This window comes from Neopelma chrysocephalum, unplaced genomic scaffold (genome assembly GCF_003984885.1).
Source record: "Neopelma chrysocephalum unplaced genomic scaffold, ASM398488v2 Primary Assembly neopelma1_26b, whole genome shotgun sequence".
Classification (NCBI taxonomy): Eukaryota; Metazoa; Chordata; class Aves; order Passeriformes; family Pipridae; genus Neopelma; species Neopelma chrysocephalum.
In genome coordinates this window covers 3,027,181-3,041,999 of record NW_020897696.1, presented here as the reverse complement: position 1 = coordinate 3,041,999, position 14,819 = coordinate 3,027,181, and the positions used below count along the sequence as shown (strand labels likewise).

Here is a 14,819-nt window from a genome sequence, read left to right as displayed (position 1 = left end):
CCACAGTTATGTGGGCTGTATCCTCATCCTTCCATCCAGAGATTGACTGAAAACTTCTTCCAGAAAAGTTGCACACTAAATTCAACAGGATGCTAATGAGCACCTGGTGCTTATAGTCTTCCTCCCTCCTTAGTTCAGGGCCTTGCCAAGCTTGTAGCTGTCTCAAGACACGTAGTTTTGATTTTTCTTTTGTGCCATAAGCAATGTATCTGTATTCCTGCGTGCACTCCATCAGCTAGCTTGCTAGAACAGAAGCAAAATATCAGCATAAATGTGACATCCATGTTTGATATGGGTACTAAATTTACAAAGAGCAAATTGTTTTACACTGCTTGAAACAAGAAGGAGATGCATTTGTGACCTTACAGCTGATTTTGTCTTTTAATTCTCTTCTAGGTGAGAGACCTTACAAGTGTCAAACCTGTGAACGGACCTTCACTCTGAAGCACAGCCTGGTTCGTCACCAGCGCATACACCAGAAAGTCAAAAATGCCCGAAACCACGGGAAGGAGAGTGACAAGGAGGAGACCCAGTCGAGGTGTGGAGAAGACAGTGAAAATGAGTCCAATCACAGTGGCGCCAACCCCATCTCAGAAAACGAGTGCGACTCCGCGGGGGCTGTCGGTAGCCATACACCCCTCATGGGAAGCCGAAATGAGTCCCTGCCCAGCATGGTCATGGATTCCCCCTGCGGAGAGGAGAGGAGCAACACCTGCCTCATGGAGCCCACCAAGAGCGCACAGAAACAGACCGCAAAAGACCAGGAACCTCGGGGTGGCTCCGAGCATGAGAGGCCCTCAGGTTTCATTCAAGACTTACTGGAGATGCACAACACACCATCTCCCATGAATCACATCCTTGCCCCTGCAGACAGTGCACCTCAGCTCTTGGGGGTTGAATGACTTGCTAGGAGGTTGGACCCATCCCAGCAGGCAAACTGAAGCCAGCAGAGCAAGGTGTCTGGAGTCTCGTTTTGGAAGAGCGACCTACAGCTATGGGGAGAGTATGGCAGACTGGACGTGGTGCCATATGCCTTTCAGTATAATAATGCAAGAGACTACAGTATATACTGATTTGAGTGCCTTACTACTTTATTAGATCTTTTGGTATTATAGATTTTTTCAAAAATGATTTTAATATTTTAAAGAATTATTTGGAGAGGACCCTTTTTCATTTAAGCATTAATGTTACCTTTTGTATTGGTGTGTGTGAGCTTGTTCTTGTATATCTGTGATAGTCGCTGTGTTTGTTCTCTGAGCTGGAAATGGGGGCAGTGGGGTGGGAGGCCCTTGGATACCACAGCCAATAACTGGAAGAAAAATGATGTGAATTTTTTATGAAATAGTCAGAGGAGATGCAGAGGAGATGTTGATTTATTGTTTTTTCTCAGTAGATGTTCTTGCATTTGCCACACGGTGGAGCATTAAGCCTGTTTGAGGCCTGAACAACGTGGCACTTGAAGGTGTTCAAAGTGGTTCAAGCCAAAAGCAATGAATTTCAACCTCGTGCTTGTTTCCACTTAACAGCATTAGAAATGGTCTTCTGAATCCTAGGGGTTTTTTCTGGCCGTCATGAACTGAGCATGTGTACAGAGAAGAGTTACATAGCAACGTAACCTATGGAAATTATGCACCTGCTGTTACATATGTTTGATTTGCTTCAGCATATTATTATTATTATTATTTTATTATTATTTTATAAATCCATCAGTTCGCTCGTCTCTGCAGTCAGCAGAAACCAATGGGCAATATTTGCCCACGGAGATGCGTAGCGCAGCTTGGATCCCCTCTCCAAGTGTTTTTGACTTAATGCTTTCACCAGCTCCTCCTCCTCCTCCTCTTGCTCCTCCTCTTCCTCCTCCTCCTGTGTTGCAGCTCTTCCACTGTACTTTAAATTAAACCCTTCCTCTGACCAGAGAGTCAAGTGGAGGCCAGCGAGGTATCGTCCCACCTGTGCAGGGGTACATCTCACTTGTGGTGGGGTGTGAGTGTGTGCGTGTGGGTGCGTGTGTGCGTATCAGGGGAGAGGGGTGCGAGGACGGGGCCGCGCCAGGTCCCTCCAAGTGCGTGAGAAAGGCACTGCGAGTGCTGGATTAGTCTTGTTGCAATCACATTGGTGACAGCGTGTGTTACTTAAAGAGCAAAGTTATTCCGTCTTCCAGTTGAAAGCAAGAGAGAAATGCGAGCCTTACCCTCATCTTGCTACTGTCACGTTCTAGAGAAAGAAAATACTACTGGTAATAAAACTACAGATATACGACATGTTAAAAATAAATAAAATAAATTTAAAAAAAATTTAAATTCTTCCTGAGATTTTGGGATTGATGCTTGAAGACTTAAGGTGTGCGTCTAAATTTCATATCAGTAATTTAACCCCTTTAATGCTGGCAGCTGGAATTTCTCTGTATGGCTCCTGTTGCCGGCAACAGGTGACACTCTGGCCACCAATATTGAAGGGGTTAAGTGAAATGTATCCTACTGTAGCTGCGCATTTTTAGGAGTGCACAGCATTTTTGTTGTCCTTGTTGTTGTTGTCGTCGTTATTGTTGTTTGTTAATTGTCCTTCAGTCATGACCTCTGGGACAGACAGAGCCATAATAGCATTGCCGGAGCCTCACTGTGCTATTCCACCACTGCAGCCCAGCCCAGCCCAGCCCGCACTGTGACCCTCCCTCCTTCCCCCCGCAGAATTGCTTTTCCTGCTCTCACCAGACATGGAGGAAGTGGGCCTCAAACCCAGTCTATATTATATAATATATATATCTATATATATCTATCTATATATTAAAATTCTCGTAAAATTTCTGGAGACTGAAATCTCACTGTCCAGAATTGAGAGGAAGAGAAGCGTTCTTGAGTAATATTCTTGCAAATAGAATAAGAAAAAATGGTTGAGGTATATGTGATTTCTATTTTTTTGTGGTTGATTTTTTTTTTTTTAATTTTTAAATAGGGATGTTTGAACCAGTTCTGAAACGAAGCTAATGCCAGATATAGATAAACCAATCACAACCAGTGATTCATCTGAAACTCTACCCAGGTGCATTCTACTTAATTAAAACCAGTTCATGCATCCCTTAAATTGTTATTACTATTATAATTATAATTATTATTATTATTATTATTATTTTGGGTATTTTTTGGTTTTTGTCATTTGGTTTTTTTGTTTGTTTATTTTGGTGGGTTGTTTTTTTTTTTTTGCAACTCTCCACACTAAACTGCGCAATACTGTGGGGGAGAAGCCATTACTAAACTATATGCTGCAGAACAATGTAGCAAGTAATTAATTCCCAGCATCCTGCCGGGACATCTGCTAGCAATAATCACTATTGATTTAAAGCTTTATTTAGCCTTTATCTATATCCTAGTAGAGTATAAGGTCTTGCCACATTTTATTGACATTTTTATTAGTTGAGTTTGACTGAGAACTGTTGCTGTTGTTGGGGTTTTTTTTTGTTTCCCCTCCTACCCCAATATTAAACTGTGAAATTTATAATGTGTTTAAACTATGGGTGAATCTTAGGCTTTAGTTTGCATGTTCAGCTAATTTGTCTCTATATGATTTTTGTTTGAATCTTTTTATTTTTTTCCTCTCTCAGGGCTTTTACAAAAAACAAAACAAAACAAAAAAAAAAATCTTCTAAAATTCTTTTTCCTGAGTTGCAATGGACTTAACATGGAGATAATTCAATCACTACATTAAGCACTTGACTGTGAAAGCGCAAAGAAAAATAAACAAAGGAAAAAAAAAGAGAGAACCTTGTTTGAGGCTGTTGTGAAATAACTTTTGGGGGCTATGTGACAGTCTGATTCCATTTTCAGAATGATTCATCATCTTCTCTCTCTCTGTGTCTTTTTTCTCTCTTCTCTCTCTCCACAAAGGAATTTTAATCCTAGTGATTTCATCCCATGCAGGAAACAGTAATAAATGTGTAGAATTCATATTTTTCTAAAGGGAACTTAAACTGCTGCTACGAATTGTGTACAAGACTGGTTTATGCCACATGAACAGAGAATCACACATTTGTTTTGGTACTTTTATTCCTCTTTTTATTCAGTTGTACAGTACTTCCAAATTCAAAATAAAAGGTAAAACTTGTTCTGTATCAAACCATCTAAGCAATAAAATGTTATATTTAAAAATTATAGGTTATGAAATGGACATGGCTCTTCTTGTGGGTTTGTTGTAACTTGCTCTCAGACTTAGTTCTGCTGGAGGATGATGTACAAGCCAGAGCGTATCTCTGCCAGTAGCATCAGCATTTCTCTTCCTTCGGTTGATCTGAGTTTGAGTTGCAGATGATTGCAGCACTCTGAAAATGCACGTTCCTTTTGACCACCATTTTCTGGTAGTCAAGCCCCTTTGAAATGCTGCTTTTCTCCTGTTTTAGTTCCTCAGCAGAGCAGCCGAATACAACAAGAAAGTACTTTGGTGCTGATTTTCCTGCATAGGCGGTGGGTCAGGGTTCTCTTTCCTTTTTTTAATTAATTGTAGCCCCATGGTCACATAAGTGAGTGTCCTTCCAGCTGTGGTGATTAACACTATATCAGTTGCTTTCTGTATAAATTAAGTAGGTTTATGCCACTGGAGTTTTTTTCTTGCATAAATGTTTATGGTTGTGAACTCTTCGGGATGTATTCAAAAGACACGTGCATGTGTCACAAAGAGAGAAATCCTTTGTTTTAGCTTGTCAGAGCTGCCTTAGTTGCATTTTATATGCCTTCCTGTAAATAAAATGCCTTTCACAGGACAGTGAGCCAAAGAATCATCTGAGTTGTGTATCCAGCTCTGGAGGCCAGGGAATTGCAGTGAAGCCGAAGCATCCCCGTCTTCCTAAGTCCTGCTGCGATGGCTCTTTCTGGCAGAGAATTGAACCAGGTTCAGAATGAGAGAGACAGACTTGGGGTGAACTGCTGCTGCTTTCCTCCCTCAAGCCTCCTGCACCTTCCTGACAGAGGTCAAAATTCCTCAGCACTTCCTCTGGTGAGGAGCTGGTCCCTCCTCCCTTAAGAGGGCCAGGTTCAAAGAAAAGCAGTCAGCTAGCCAGCTCTGCCCCAAACCGAGGATACCTGATGAAGTGGGGTTCTGGGTGGGCTGAGGGGGTGGAGACATGATTTCTGAGGGAGGAAAACAGCAGAAAATAAATTTTCCCTCTCCCACCCACTGACCTGTGTCTCCTCTCCTCTCGTGAGACTGATGGGAAGCTTGCATCCAAGTGGTGTGGGGACCTGTCAGGAGGTGTAAAATCAAATGGGATGAGTTTATGTGGCTAGGAAGTGACTGTGACTAGTTACTTATGAAATAGATGACTTAGAAAGCACATGGTTCTAGGCCATGGAAGGGTATAATTGCTGTGCCCAGCCCTTTTCTCCTTCTACCTCAATTTGCAGTGACTGTTCACAAGTTGGGAATTTCCCTGCTCTTCTTGCCTTTGACAGGGTAACACCCTGCAGGGCCAGATAACTTTGCTCCTTGCTGGCCTTTCCCTTTCCCTCTTTCTGCCTCCACTCCTCCCCGCACCAGCTCCAGTGGCAGATCTGGCCTGAAACATCAGGTTAACAGAGAGGCAGGGAGGTGGTGGTGGTGTCTCTTGTGTGCTTCGTCCAACTTGCTGTTTCCTCGCCTCATTCCCTAAAGATTTTTTTCCCCACTGTGTTTAAAGGTGAAGCTGCAGGTTAATTCTCCACATGGACAGAGAGTGGCATAGCCCCTGTGTTGTGGATCTGTCTCACAGCAGTGCCTCAGGCATGGAGGCCACACACTTAGCCCAGAGCATTAAGGTTTGGGGAAGATGTAAGTCCTGTGCCACCACAGGGATGCCTTGGCAGCGAGGGGCACCAGGAGAGTGGGGTTTTTTTCCAACTGTGGAGTATGAAGCTGTAGGCTGTGGGAATGGGCTGGAGATAGCAGGATTGGGTAAAAACTGGCTGTCCCAAAGCAAGATGCAGACCCTGGTTGGAGCATCTTTTGCATCTTTGCTGCTACTGAATTGCGAACAGGTAAAGAGAAAGGAATAAAGGTATTTGTTTTCCATTATCCAGCTGTCAAAAAGTAGCCAGAGTCTGAGGGATGGGAGGGCTGAATGCCTACACCAGCATCTTCAGAAAGTGAATACAATCAGAAATAATTTGCTGTTGACACTTAACATAGTGTTTTGGCCTGTTCTGTTGAAAAAAAGCCTTTCTCAAACAAAATCAGTCACAATTCAACTAACAAAGGTGGCAAGGGGTAAAAGTTTACTTGAAACTTTTCCTTCTTCACAAGTCTCCTATTTGGGGAGTCACACATGCCGTATTCTTTAGGCCTTTGTGTAGAGTTACAATGGGATTGAAAATGTCACTTTTAGAAACCTGAGGTTTAGAACTACCTGTAAAATGGAGACAAGACCCCAGCACAGAATAATCGGCACTTTCTGTATGTCAGTCTAACTGGTGCCATTTTCTATCACCTACTCTGACAATGCAGGAAAAGAAAAAGATGGAGAAATGCATTAGATGGTTCAATCAGAACATCTCAACTGCTGGACTGTGCAAAAGGGGGCCACGCCAGCATTTCCAAGAACCTGAGTACTGGAGTACCCAACATCAGGGAGGGAAGTGAGTAAAACCTGTACAATGCACCAGCATCTTCTGGTGTCATGGGTCACCTGAGCCTCCAGCCAAGGAGCTGCATAAAAAATTTTCCCCCCTATTCCCCTTCCTTGGCACTAACTGTAATCACGTGTGCAAGGGTGGGGCTGTGCTGCAACAGCGAAAGGGGCAATGAGGGAGATGCTGGGTTTTGTGCTCTGATCTGTTTAAATAAAGGAATTGACTTGGGGGATTTTGAAAACCTCCTTCATGCTAGGGAGGAGCTGAATGTTTCATGAAAAATGGTCCAAGATTTGGGGAAGAGGGAAGTGTGTGTGTAGGAAAAGGTATGTATCTAGCCTAAGTCGGATGGCATGATTTGACTGGTATCTGCATCTTGGATTTCCTGTGCGGTGTCTGACCTGGGGACGTGTGTGCACTGAAGGTTGGTGGCATATCAGCACTTCACTGTGGTGACCCCTGGACTTTGAGTCCTGGGTGTGCTCTGGAGTTTCTGGGTTTGGCCTCCAGCCCCACACTGGAGTTGTGCTCCTCACTCCATGTCCTGACATGCACATACAGGGAACAGGGGAAACAAACATCCAGGAGCATATTGTCACTGTCTGGAAACAGGTGACTGCAGCTACCTGCAGATTTGCTGCTGGATTTCCCTAGTCTTTGGAAATTAGTGCCATGCTGGATCATAGGATTAGAGAAAATGGAAATATCTCTAAAATGACAGGAGATTCAGCACAGCTGGGGTCCCTGAGCCAACAGCTCTGCTGAGCGGGTGTACAGTCACAGCCTATTCCTCTCATTTTGAAGAACATTAACAGGAAAAGTGGTTTGTTCATGGGGCCCCATCTAGTATGTCTGAAGCATGTCCTGCAGATGCACAGACTTGCACTCAGCAAGTTCATACCTCTTGGCCTTTCTCAACATGACCTCAGTGGTGTCTTTCCTAGTCCCCTCAGCTGAGGATTGTGTATTGGGAATGCAGTTTGAGATGATTTAGCGCCTTCTCGACAATCCCGAAAGGATGATTTATACCAAGTAAGCCCAAGGTGTTTCTCCCACACGTTGAGTGGGTGTCAGACACAAGTGGTGTGTGCCCTTAGCCCTAGGACAAGTGAGGGACTCATTCATCCAGTGGTACTCGTGTGTTTGCTTGGGAACTACTAGAGGACTGGGAGGGGGGCACAGCATAGAGAGGAGTGCTCTGGGACAGAATTATTTAGGATGTCTCACCAGCTGCACCTCTACAGGTGCAAAAACTGCGAGAGCACCATTCCTGTGTGCTGCCAGGACCCATAAGTGGCTTCACCTGGGCAGGGAGGCCTATTTAAAGCAAGGGATGGGGTAAAGGTTAGGCTGTGGGTAAGAGTGTTGTGTTTGTGAGCAGCAGCATGTTCAGCACAGTAAAAAGATGTTTATGAAACTGTTTTTCAAAAAATACCTTTTTTTAAAAAGGAAATTAAGTGGTTTAATACTTGGGAGAAATACGGTGGAGAGTCAGAGGGCAGCTGGCCTGCTCCAAGACAGCAGTGAAGACACAGACTGCTGGCAGGTTACTGCACAGAATGGGATGCCCAACAGATATAGGAGCATCTGCCTTGCTGTTGATATATGCAAGTGTCACCGCAGGTAAGTGGCATATAACCTGCACACACATGCCAGTGTGTTAATGGGGTGCCAGACAGACAAAAAACTTGATTGATTTCTCTATGGAAATTAAAACCTTCAGAGTATTGCTAGGTAAGGTGCCAAGATGCCTTCATTTCAGGATGCATCTGAAATCACTCTGTAGAGGTGAAACTAAATGGAGTTGAGAAATATTGTTGAGGCTTTCCTAAAATTCTAGTATTGCCTCCTACTTTTAGTTCTCAAGTCCCCCCTCAGCCTAAAAAAAGACCTTCACAAAAGGGAAGCAATTTTTTTTCCTATATTAAACAGTAGTAAGTGGGAAGACTCCTCTGGCTCACCCAACCTCACTGAGTAATGTGGTAAACACTGTAGCAATCCTCTGAGTAGTAGGAACTGAAAATAGCTTTCTTCTTTGCTGTGCTAGTTTATTTCTCCTGTGCCAGATTTGTCTCTTGTTTTCAGGGAAAACTGCCAGGACTGTATGAGGAAACTCTGGACGATGGGTGTTTGGAAGACACTGTTGTGAAAGCGCCCGAACTTCTCTAGAGCCTTTCAGCAGAGGGTTGTGAAGCAGCTTACGAACATCAGTTAATGGGAGGCTGTAAATAAGAGAAATCTGTTGGAGAAAAGGCTTTTCATCGTGAAAGGCCTGATCTGTTTTCATAATCTCAGAGGCAGAGGTTAATGCAGTAAAGGCCAGCACGGCTATGGGCTGACTTTGTCGGTAATTTTTAGCTTGTAACCACACGTGGAGCGCAGCCATGCTGCTCATAAAAATGTGTGAAGGTTAGGACAAAATGTCAGCCAGAGGGTCGGTGGCTCTACTACAGGGCATGACCTGAGTAGCTGGGGCATGAAGAACAGCAAAATGTGCCTCTTGGCAGCAAATGTACAAAGAAATGGTTCTTCCTGAGTGTGTGCACACAGCACTATCAGCCCCTGCATCCAGACAGGGAGTGGGTGCAGGAACAAGGTCAGTTATGTTTGAGTAACTAAAGCAATTGATATGTTAAGCTTCCTCCCATCTCCTGATCCTACAGAGAATGACAGCTTAGGTTTGTTTTAAATGAGCAGCATCTGACTTCTAATGAATCTGCACCCAAAAGAAATATTTGTATCTTATTCTTGGTGATGGCAGTGCTACTTGTGAGATGTAGGCTTGCTTTGACCAGTATTTCTTCCAAGTATTTGCAACTCAAGCTTTACCACATGACCTGTGCTTGGGAACGGGAAGGTGACCAGGTAAAACCTGGCTCTAGACAAAAAATGTAACCTTCGTCATTGCTGTTTTCTTCTAATTCTAGCGAAGCGCAGCCCTACTTGATGCACAGGGCTCCCAGGGAGCAGCTGGGGAGGAGGTAGCACATGGCCTCCTATGTTCTACCACATGCACTGCTGCTGAGTGGGATCCAGTATTCCTGGATTTGCACACTTTGCCACAAAGTCTTTTTGGTCGCAGGATATTTAACACCATTTCATCTGCTGCCTTCAAGGTGCCTGTGTGACTGAGGCTTCAAGGTTACATGTATCAGGTCCATTATACTGCACAGTCAGAGAAAATCAGAGTATCATCCTGCCTGCATATACACAGCAGTCTGTGAAATCTGCACCACAGCACAGCGAGTTTGATTTCTGAGCTCGTGTCTAGAGCACTATCTGTCAGTATCTTTTGGAGTTAAAACCACAGAGGCTGTCAAGCACAGCTACCTGAGACACAGAGCCTGTTATAAAACAAGCTTGTAGGTGAGGGAAAGAGAGGGATCTGGAGAACTGAACATGTGCACCTCGTGGTAACATGTTCTGGCACAGGATGCAGAGCCACATGCTGCCTTTAATGCATTTGGCTATTACTTTTTGGTGAGTGCACCTCTTTGACAATTGTGAACTCCTTTTCTGAAAGAAAAGAGTCATTAGCAACTGTAAAACACCTGCTTAAAAATGAACGTACTTAATTTGAACAACACTTAATTAAAAGTGATAGCAGCCTCTCCCCCAGTTTCTTCCAGGAGTGTTTTACTGAACTGCAGCTGAGGGATGTTTTCAGTTTGTCAGCAGATTCCCTGATAGGGAAACAGTGACGTCTGGGTAGTGCAATTCTATAAATTCAGCAAAATAGGAATGAGGGGTGACGGCCCTTGGGGATTGTCACAGAAAGAAATGAGTAACCACAAGGAGCACTGCACCTAACTAATGAAACAGTGACACCCAGTGAGATGCTTTAAACGGGAGCAGACTGAGTTCAGTCTCAAGAGAACCTTGAGGGAACCTATCAGACTACTAATACTACTAATCAGGAGTGTAGTGTAGTTTTTAAAACACGAACTAAATTCTCTTTCATGCACCACCTTTCCCGTGGTGCCTAACAGCAAGATGTGCTTCCTGGTTTCCAGCTTGCTTGTCGCAGCAACAAGTAAGAACTTAGAGGGCAAAATGTCATTTTTAGCTGTGAGAAATTAATTCCACTCTCCATGAATGAAGCACTATTACAAACAACCAAGCATTAAACTAAGTCTTAACTACTGGCTCTAAGGAAAATGTCGCACTTCATAATCAAGTGTTTTTAGGGTATTTAAACTTGCTTCTAAATATAACCTGTTATTTTGGTGACAATGTTTGCCACACTGTATGCAACAGTCATCAGACACTATTTAAATTCTAGCATTTCCTTTGCACTGGAAACCTGCAATAGGGTATTTTAAGACTTTCCTCCTTGCTAAAGAAAACAGTGTGTTCTTTCTTTCCTTCTCTCTTGAAAACTTAGGGGTGGAAAACTTGCCAGCTGAGGCTGGGATCAAACATGCTGTCCAAGCAAGGTTGTGTCCCCTGCTTGCTTCTGCAGTGCTGTGGATCCAGGCTCAGGCAAGGAAGCTGCTTCAGTGTTCTGAACAGTCTGGGCTCTTTGATCCAGCCTTCACAGAAAAGCTGAATGAGAACCTCTTTTTATCTGACTGTGGTCAAGGTGCATATGGGGTTAAAAGGTCCAATTTAATCCAACTCTAACCACAGGAAACCTGACTGTGGAACCAGCACCAAGACAGCAGATGGCAGAGGCAGTGTGTATGCAGCATCCCTATAAACCTTGCCTCTGCAACACCTTGCACTGACACGGCATGTTTTCTGGAAGCAAATGCAAGACACAACCGTTTACAGCTTTTCTGACTTCAAGCTTCACATCTGGCAATTATTTTCTGAAAAGCACAGAAAAATACATTGCTCAGATTTACTCTGGTGACCAAGATACAGCAAGGAATGATTAAGAAAGGCTAGACACAACTGCTCTAACCCATCCATGTAGATGCTGCTCTTTGAGAAGGGGCTAAAGCTCTCTTGTACTTGTCTGTTTTGAGGAGCAGTTGTCACAGGCTTGGGAGATCCCTCAGCTGGCAGATTTGGGTATTGCTGGCTGTAATAATTTCCATCTAGTGAACCCGGTATTGTATTTTATCTCCAGGGTAAAGGCTTTAATCCCACATGCTCCACCACTGCAGCTTCATGTCTATGAAAATTACACTGAGTAGCTCCATCCAGGCCCCGCGGGGCAGGACTGAACCTTCTTTACTAGAATATACACTGTGAGATCATCTTGAAAATCTCCCTTAGTCTCACAATTGTCTGAGTAAGTACATCACCTCCAAGCATTCTCTTCGCTGTGTGAAAGAGCCAGCTCTTAAGTGGTGGTTTCATTATGTGAATTTAAGTGGCACAGGGAAAACTCAGTTAAGGTAGGACAAGTTGTGGTTTCCATGTCAGCTGAACAGACAGAGAGGGAGGAGGAAAGGCAGGTTAAGTTTCAGCTTTTCCTCAGCAGTTAAGGGACTGGGATGTTGTAATGCTGAAATATTACTGCATCTTGGCTAATATAAATTTATAGCCAAGACTACTAACATGACAGGCAGATAGACTGCAAAAACTGGTTTAGAAAGAAGAGATACCAAGATGAGATCTCAAAAACCTATCTTGATCTTTTCAGGGAAAGACGAGGTAGGCTTCAAATTTCAGAGTTATTTTTATGTCTTCTTGGACCTAAAAATACATCAACACATCTGCTTTTAATTTTTTCCTTATTTATCCACAGATATAGTTCACAAATACAGGAGTCCCAGCATCCTTTATTTTTAAGCCATTTTTGTTAGCTTTTTTCCCCAGCAAGTCTTACCTTGCTCTGTTTGGATGTAATATACCTGCTGGAACTGCTACTTGCAGAATTACTGCCTGGAATGTCATGTTTGTTTGGTCAGATAACAGCATTCATGGAAAAGCCATAAGGATTTGGCCTTATTTAAACCTTGTGCTTCAGCAACCTTTAAGCATCTTAACAAATCCTTTTTCCACTGCCTAGGTTTTAACAGGAGGTTATTCTTTCTAGAAATGTAGGGGATTATGGCTCAGTTTTAACAGATGAGGATTCAAGAACTTACTGAACATTTTCCCAGGGCCCTCCCTCATTCTTATAAAGAATTCTAATCTTAATTATGAGTCCACTGTCCAAAACAGAGTATTTGCTTAATATTATTTCCATCCCAACTACACTTGCAGAAAGCAGCTTTTTAAGAATAGTATTTTTTCCACTCTTTGCATATTTGCAAGTACAGGTTGCTTATCAAGGAAAAGGCCTTTTTTTTGGTGCCATACTCATGCTTTATTAAAAAAAGAAAAAAAGCTACACAATGCTAAGAAAAAAAAAATCAAGTATAATTTACAAAAACCTGCAGCTGTTTTAAAGAGATCTGATCTCACTTATAAATGGAAGTCAGCAGGTAAAAACATAAATGTTAATTTAACACTTCAGTTGCAGTACATCTGAACTTAATCATCCAAAACAATCAGTCATTCTTAAACTGACTGTTGATTGTAGCTTCACAAACAATCATCTGTATCAATTGATTAAAAAAAGTCCCTGGGAAAATTGAAAAGATAAATGGAAAAATGTCAGAAGAATGTTACTTAGCCCGCCCATAAGCTTTTGCAGAAAATAGGAGATTTTTCTGGCTTTGCTCTCCTCTGTAAGTTAATTGCAATTCCTCTGTGAATTTTAGACACGTCTAAGTGTAAAGCTGCTGAGTTCTGTTCAGTGAGGGGACTAAACAGGTACAGTATGGATCTATGTATGCAATTGCCAGCAAGCTACACTAGTGCTATGTCTTACTACCTCCATGGAAGCGTATTGTGCAAGCCTCAAATAACTTCAAAACGCTCTTGAAACAGCCCTTGTGTCACTCCTATGAGGTAGGCAGTGTCCTTCCTTTGGAGGAGAAAAGAGAACAAACTCTTTACTGCTCAGTACATTAGGCACACTGAAAAATGGGACAACCAGCCCACATTATTATTTGGCTTCCCTGCTACTTTCCTGAATTCAGAGCTTTCACCTGCAACATTTTGTTTAGCACCATGCATTCCAGGAATAGTCAGTGAATGATAATTTTGATTATACCCGCTCCAAGCTAAGAAAGAGCTTCAGTATAACTCTTTAAAACAAGCACTACCATCACTAGTCTGCTCCATTCAGCTCTGAAGCCTGCAATTTAATAATTTTGTACATGAAGAATTAGGGTGATGCTTCAATCCTTTAGTCTGACAGCAACCACTCTTCTTTCTCAGATTAAATGATACTGGGAAAAAATGAACTGCTGTCATGAAGCAGACAGCATACAGAGGGCTACAAGTATCCCATGCAGTTCAAATGTAGCTCAATTAATGCTTTGTAGACATGAACTCTAAAGCAGTTTTTCTTGCCCCAAGTGTGGAATTTTTAAGTCTGCACAATTTTTTTGAGTAAGTTAAGGAGCTGTGAGAAAGGAATTAATAGTGGTCCTTCACTCTAAGGCCATAGTTTATGTGCTGTCTAAAACCACTTTAACATCTCTTACTAATAAGGAAGAAACTCTAGCCCACATCTTTTACAGTTCTCACTGTGAAACTTTCTCAAAACCTCACAGGAGCAGTGGTGTGGCAGTGTACTACGCCAGCTGAATAGTGGTGAGAACTCTAGATTATAATAATGCTTATGCTGCCACGTGGAAAGGGGTGGCATAGACAGGTAGAATTGCTATGTCTCATATTTAAGTCAGTGAAAGGATACCCTACACAGCTGATAATAATGATATCCAGTAACATACCTGTGACACTAAGCTATCTCTATGTGTTTAAAAACGGAGTAGAAAATTCAAGTACCAAAATAAAAGTCTCTAACCAATGGGATAAAGCAGCAACTATACTCTCCCATTTGAAGAAAAATGAGTATAGTAGACCGGCTTATTCACTAGAAATAATGTTAGAGATGCCAAAGTTCAGTTTCCACTGCATATTGGAATGTTAATTTGCTTTAGTTGAAACTTAGCAATAAAGAGAAACAAGTAATTCAAAACTGTTACAACATTTATCATGAGCAGTAGTGGTCTATTGGCCACTGTTCTTATGAACTGCTTCTGGCTGAGAAAATTACTGAGAACCATCCACAGTGAATGGCAAGTTGTATGATCAGAAAGATCATACAAAACTGGACACTGCCAGTGCTGATTCCTACACAAGATGCCGCCTCTCTTCCTTCATGCTTAGAGCTTAAGCATTTGGAAGGTAACCACCAAGTGCAGAGAAAAGAACTGAAAC

At 42.6% G+C, this 14,819-nt stretch overlaps 2 protein-coding genes across 14 annotated transcripts in view; one reads left to right on the top strand and one right to left on the bottom strand.

Moving 5' to 3' along the window:
• Window positions 1–4,087, top strand: part of RREB1 (ras responsive element binding protein 1) — a 124,674-nt gene extending 120,587 nt beyond the window's left edge. For 9 of the 10 annotated variants that reach the window (XM_027676231.1, XM_027676235.1, XM_027676229.1 and 6 more), the window contains one exon: window positions 397–4,087. In XM_027676231.1, coding sequence (XP_027532032.1) covers window positions 397–902 — 506 coding nt within the window. In that variant the 3' untranslated portion in view covers window positions 903–4,087. The remainder of the gene's footprint in view (window positions 1–396) is intronic. The other variant, XM_027676237.1, reaches the window with a different exon arrangement.
• The window catches only part of SSR1 (signal sequence receptor subunit 1), a 24,630-nt gene continuing 13,837 nt past the window's right edge, over window positions 4,027–14,819 (bottom strand). For 2 of the 4 annotated variants that reach the window (XM_027676238.1, XM_027676239.1), the window contains 2 exons: window positions 5,169–5,228; window positions 4,027–4,858 (listed from right to left, as the gene is read on the bottom strand). In XM_027676238.1, the coding sequence (XP_027532039.1) occupies window positions 4,834–4,858; window positions 5,169–5,228 (85 nt within the window). In that variant the 3' untranslated portion in view covers window positions 4,027–4,833. Of the gene's footprint in view, window positions 4,859–5,168; window positions 5,229–11,379; window positions 11,402–14,819 lie in introns of those variants that run through there. The other 2 variants (XM_027676240.1, XM_027676241.1) reach the window with 1 other exon arrangement.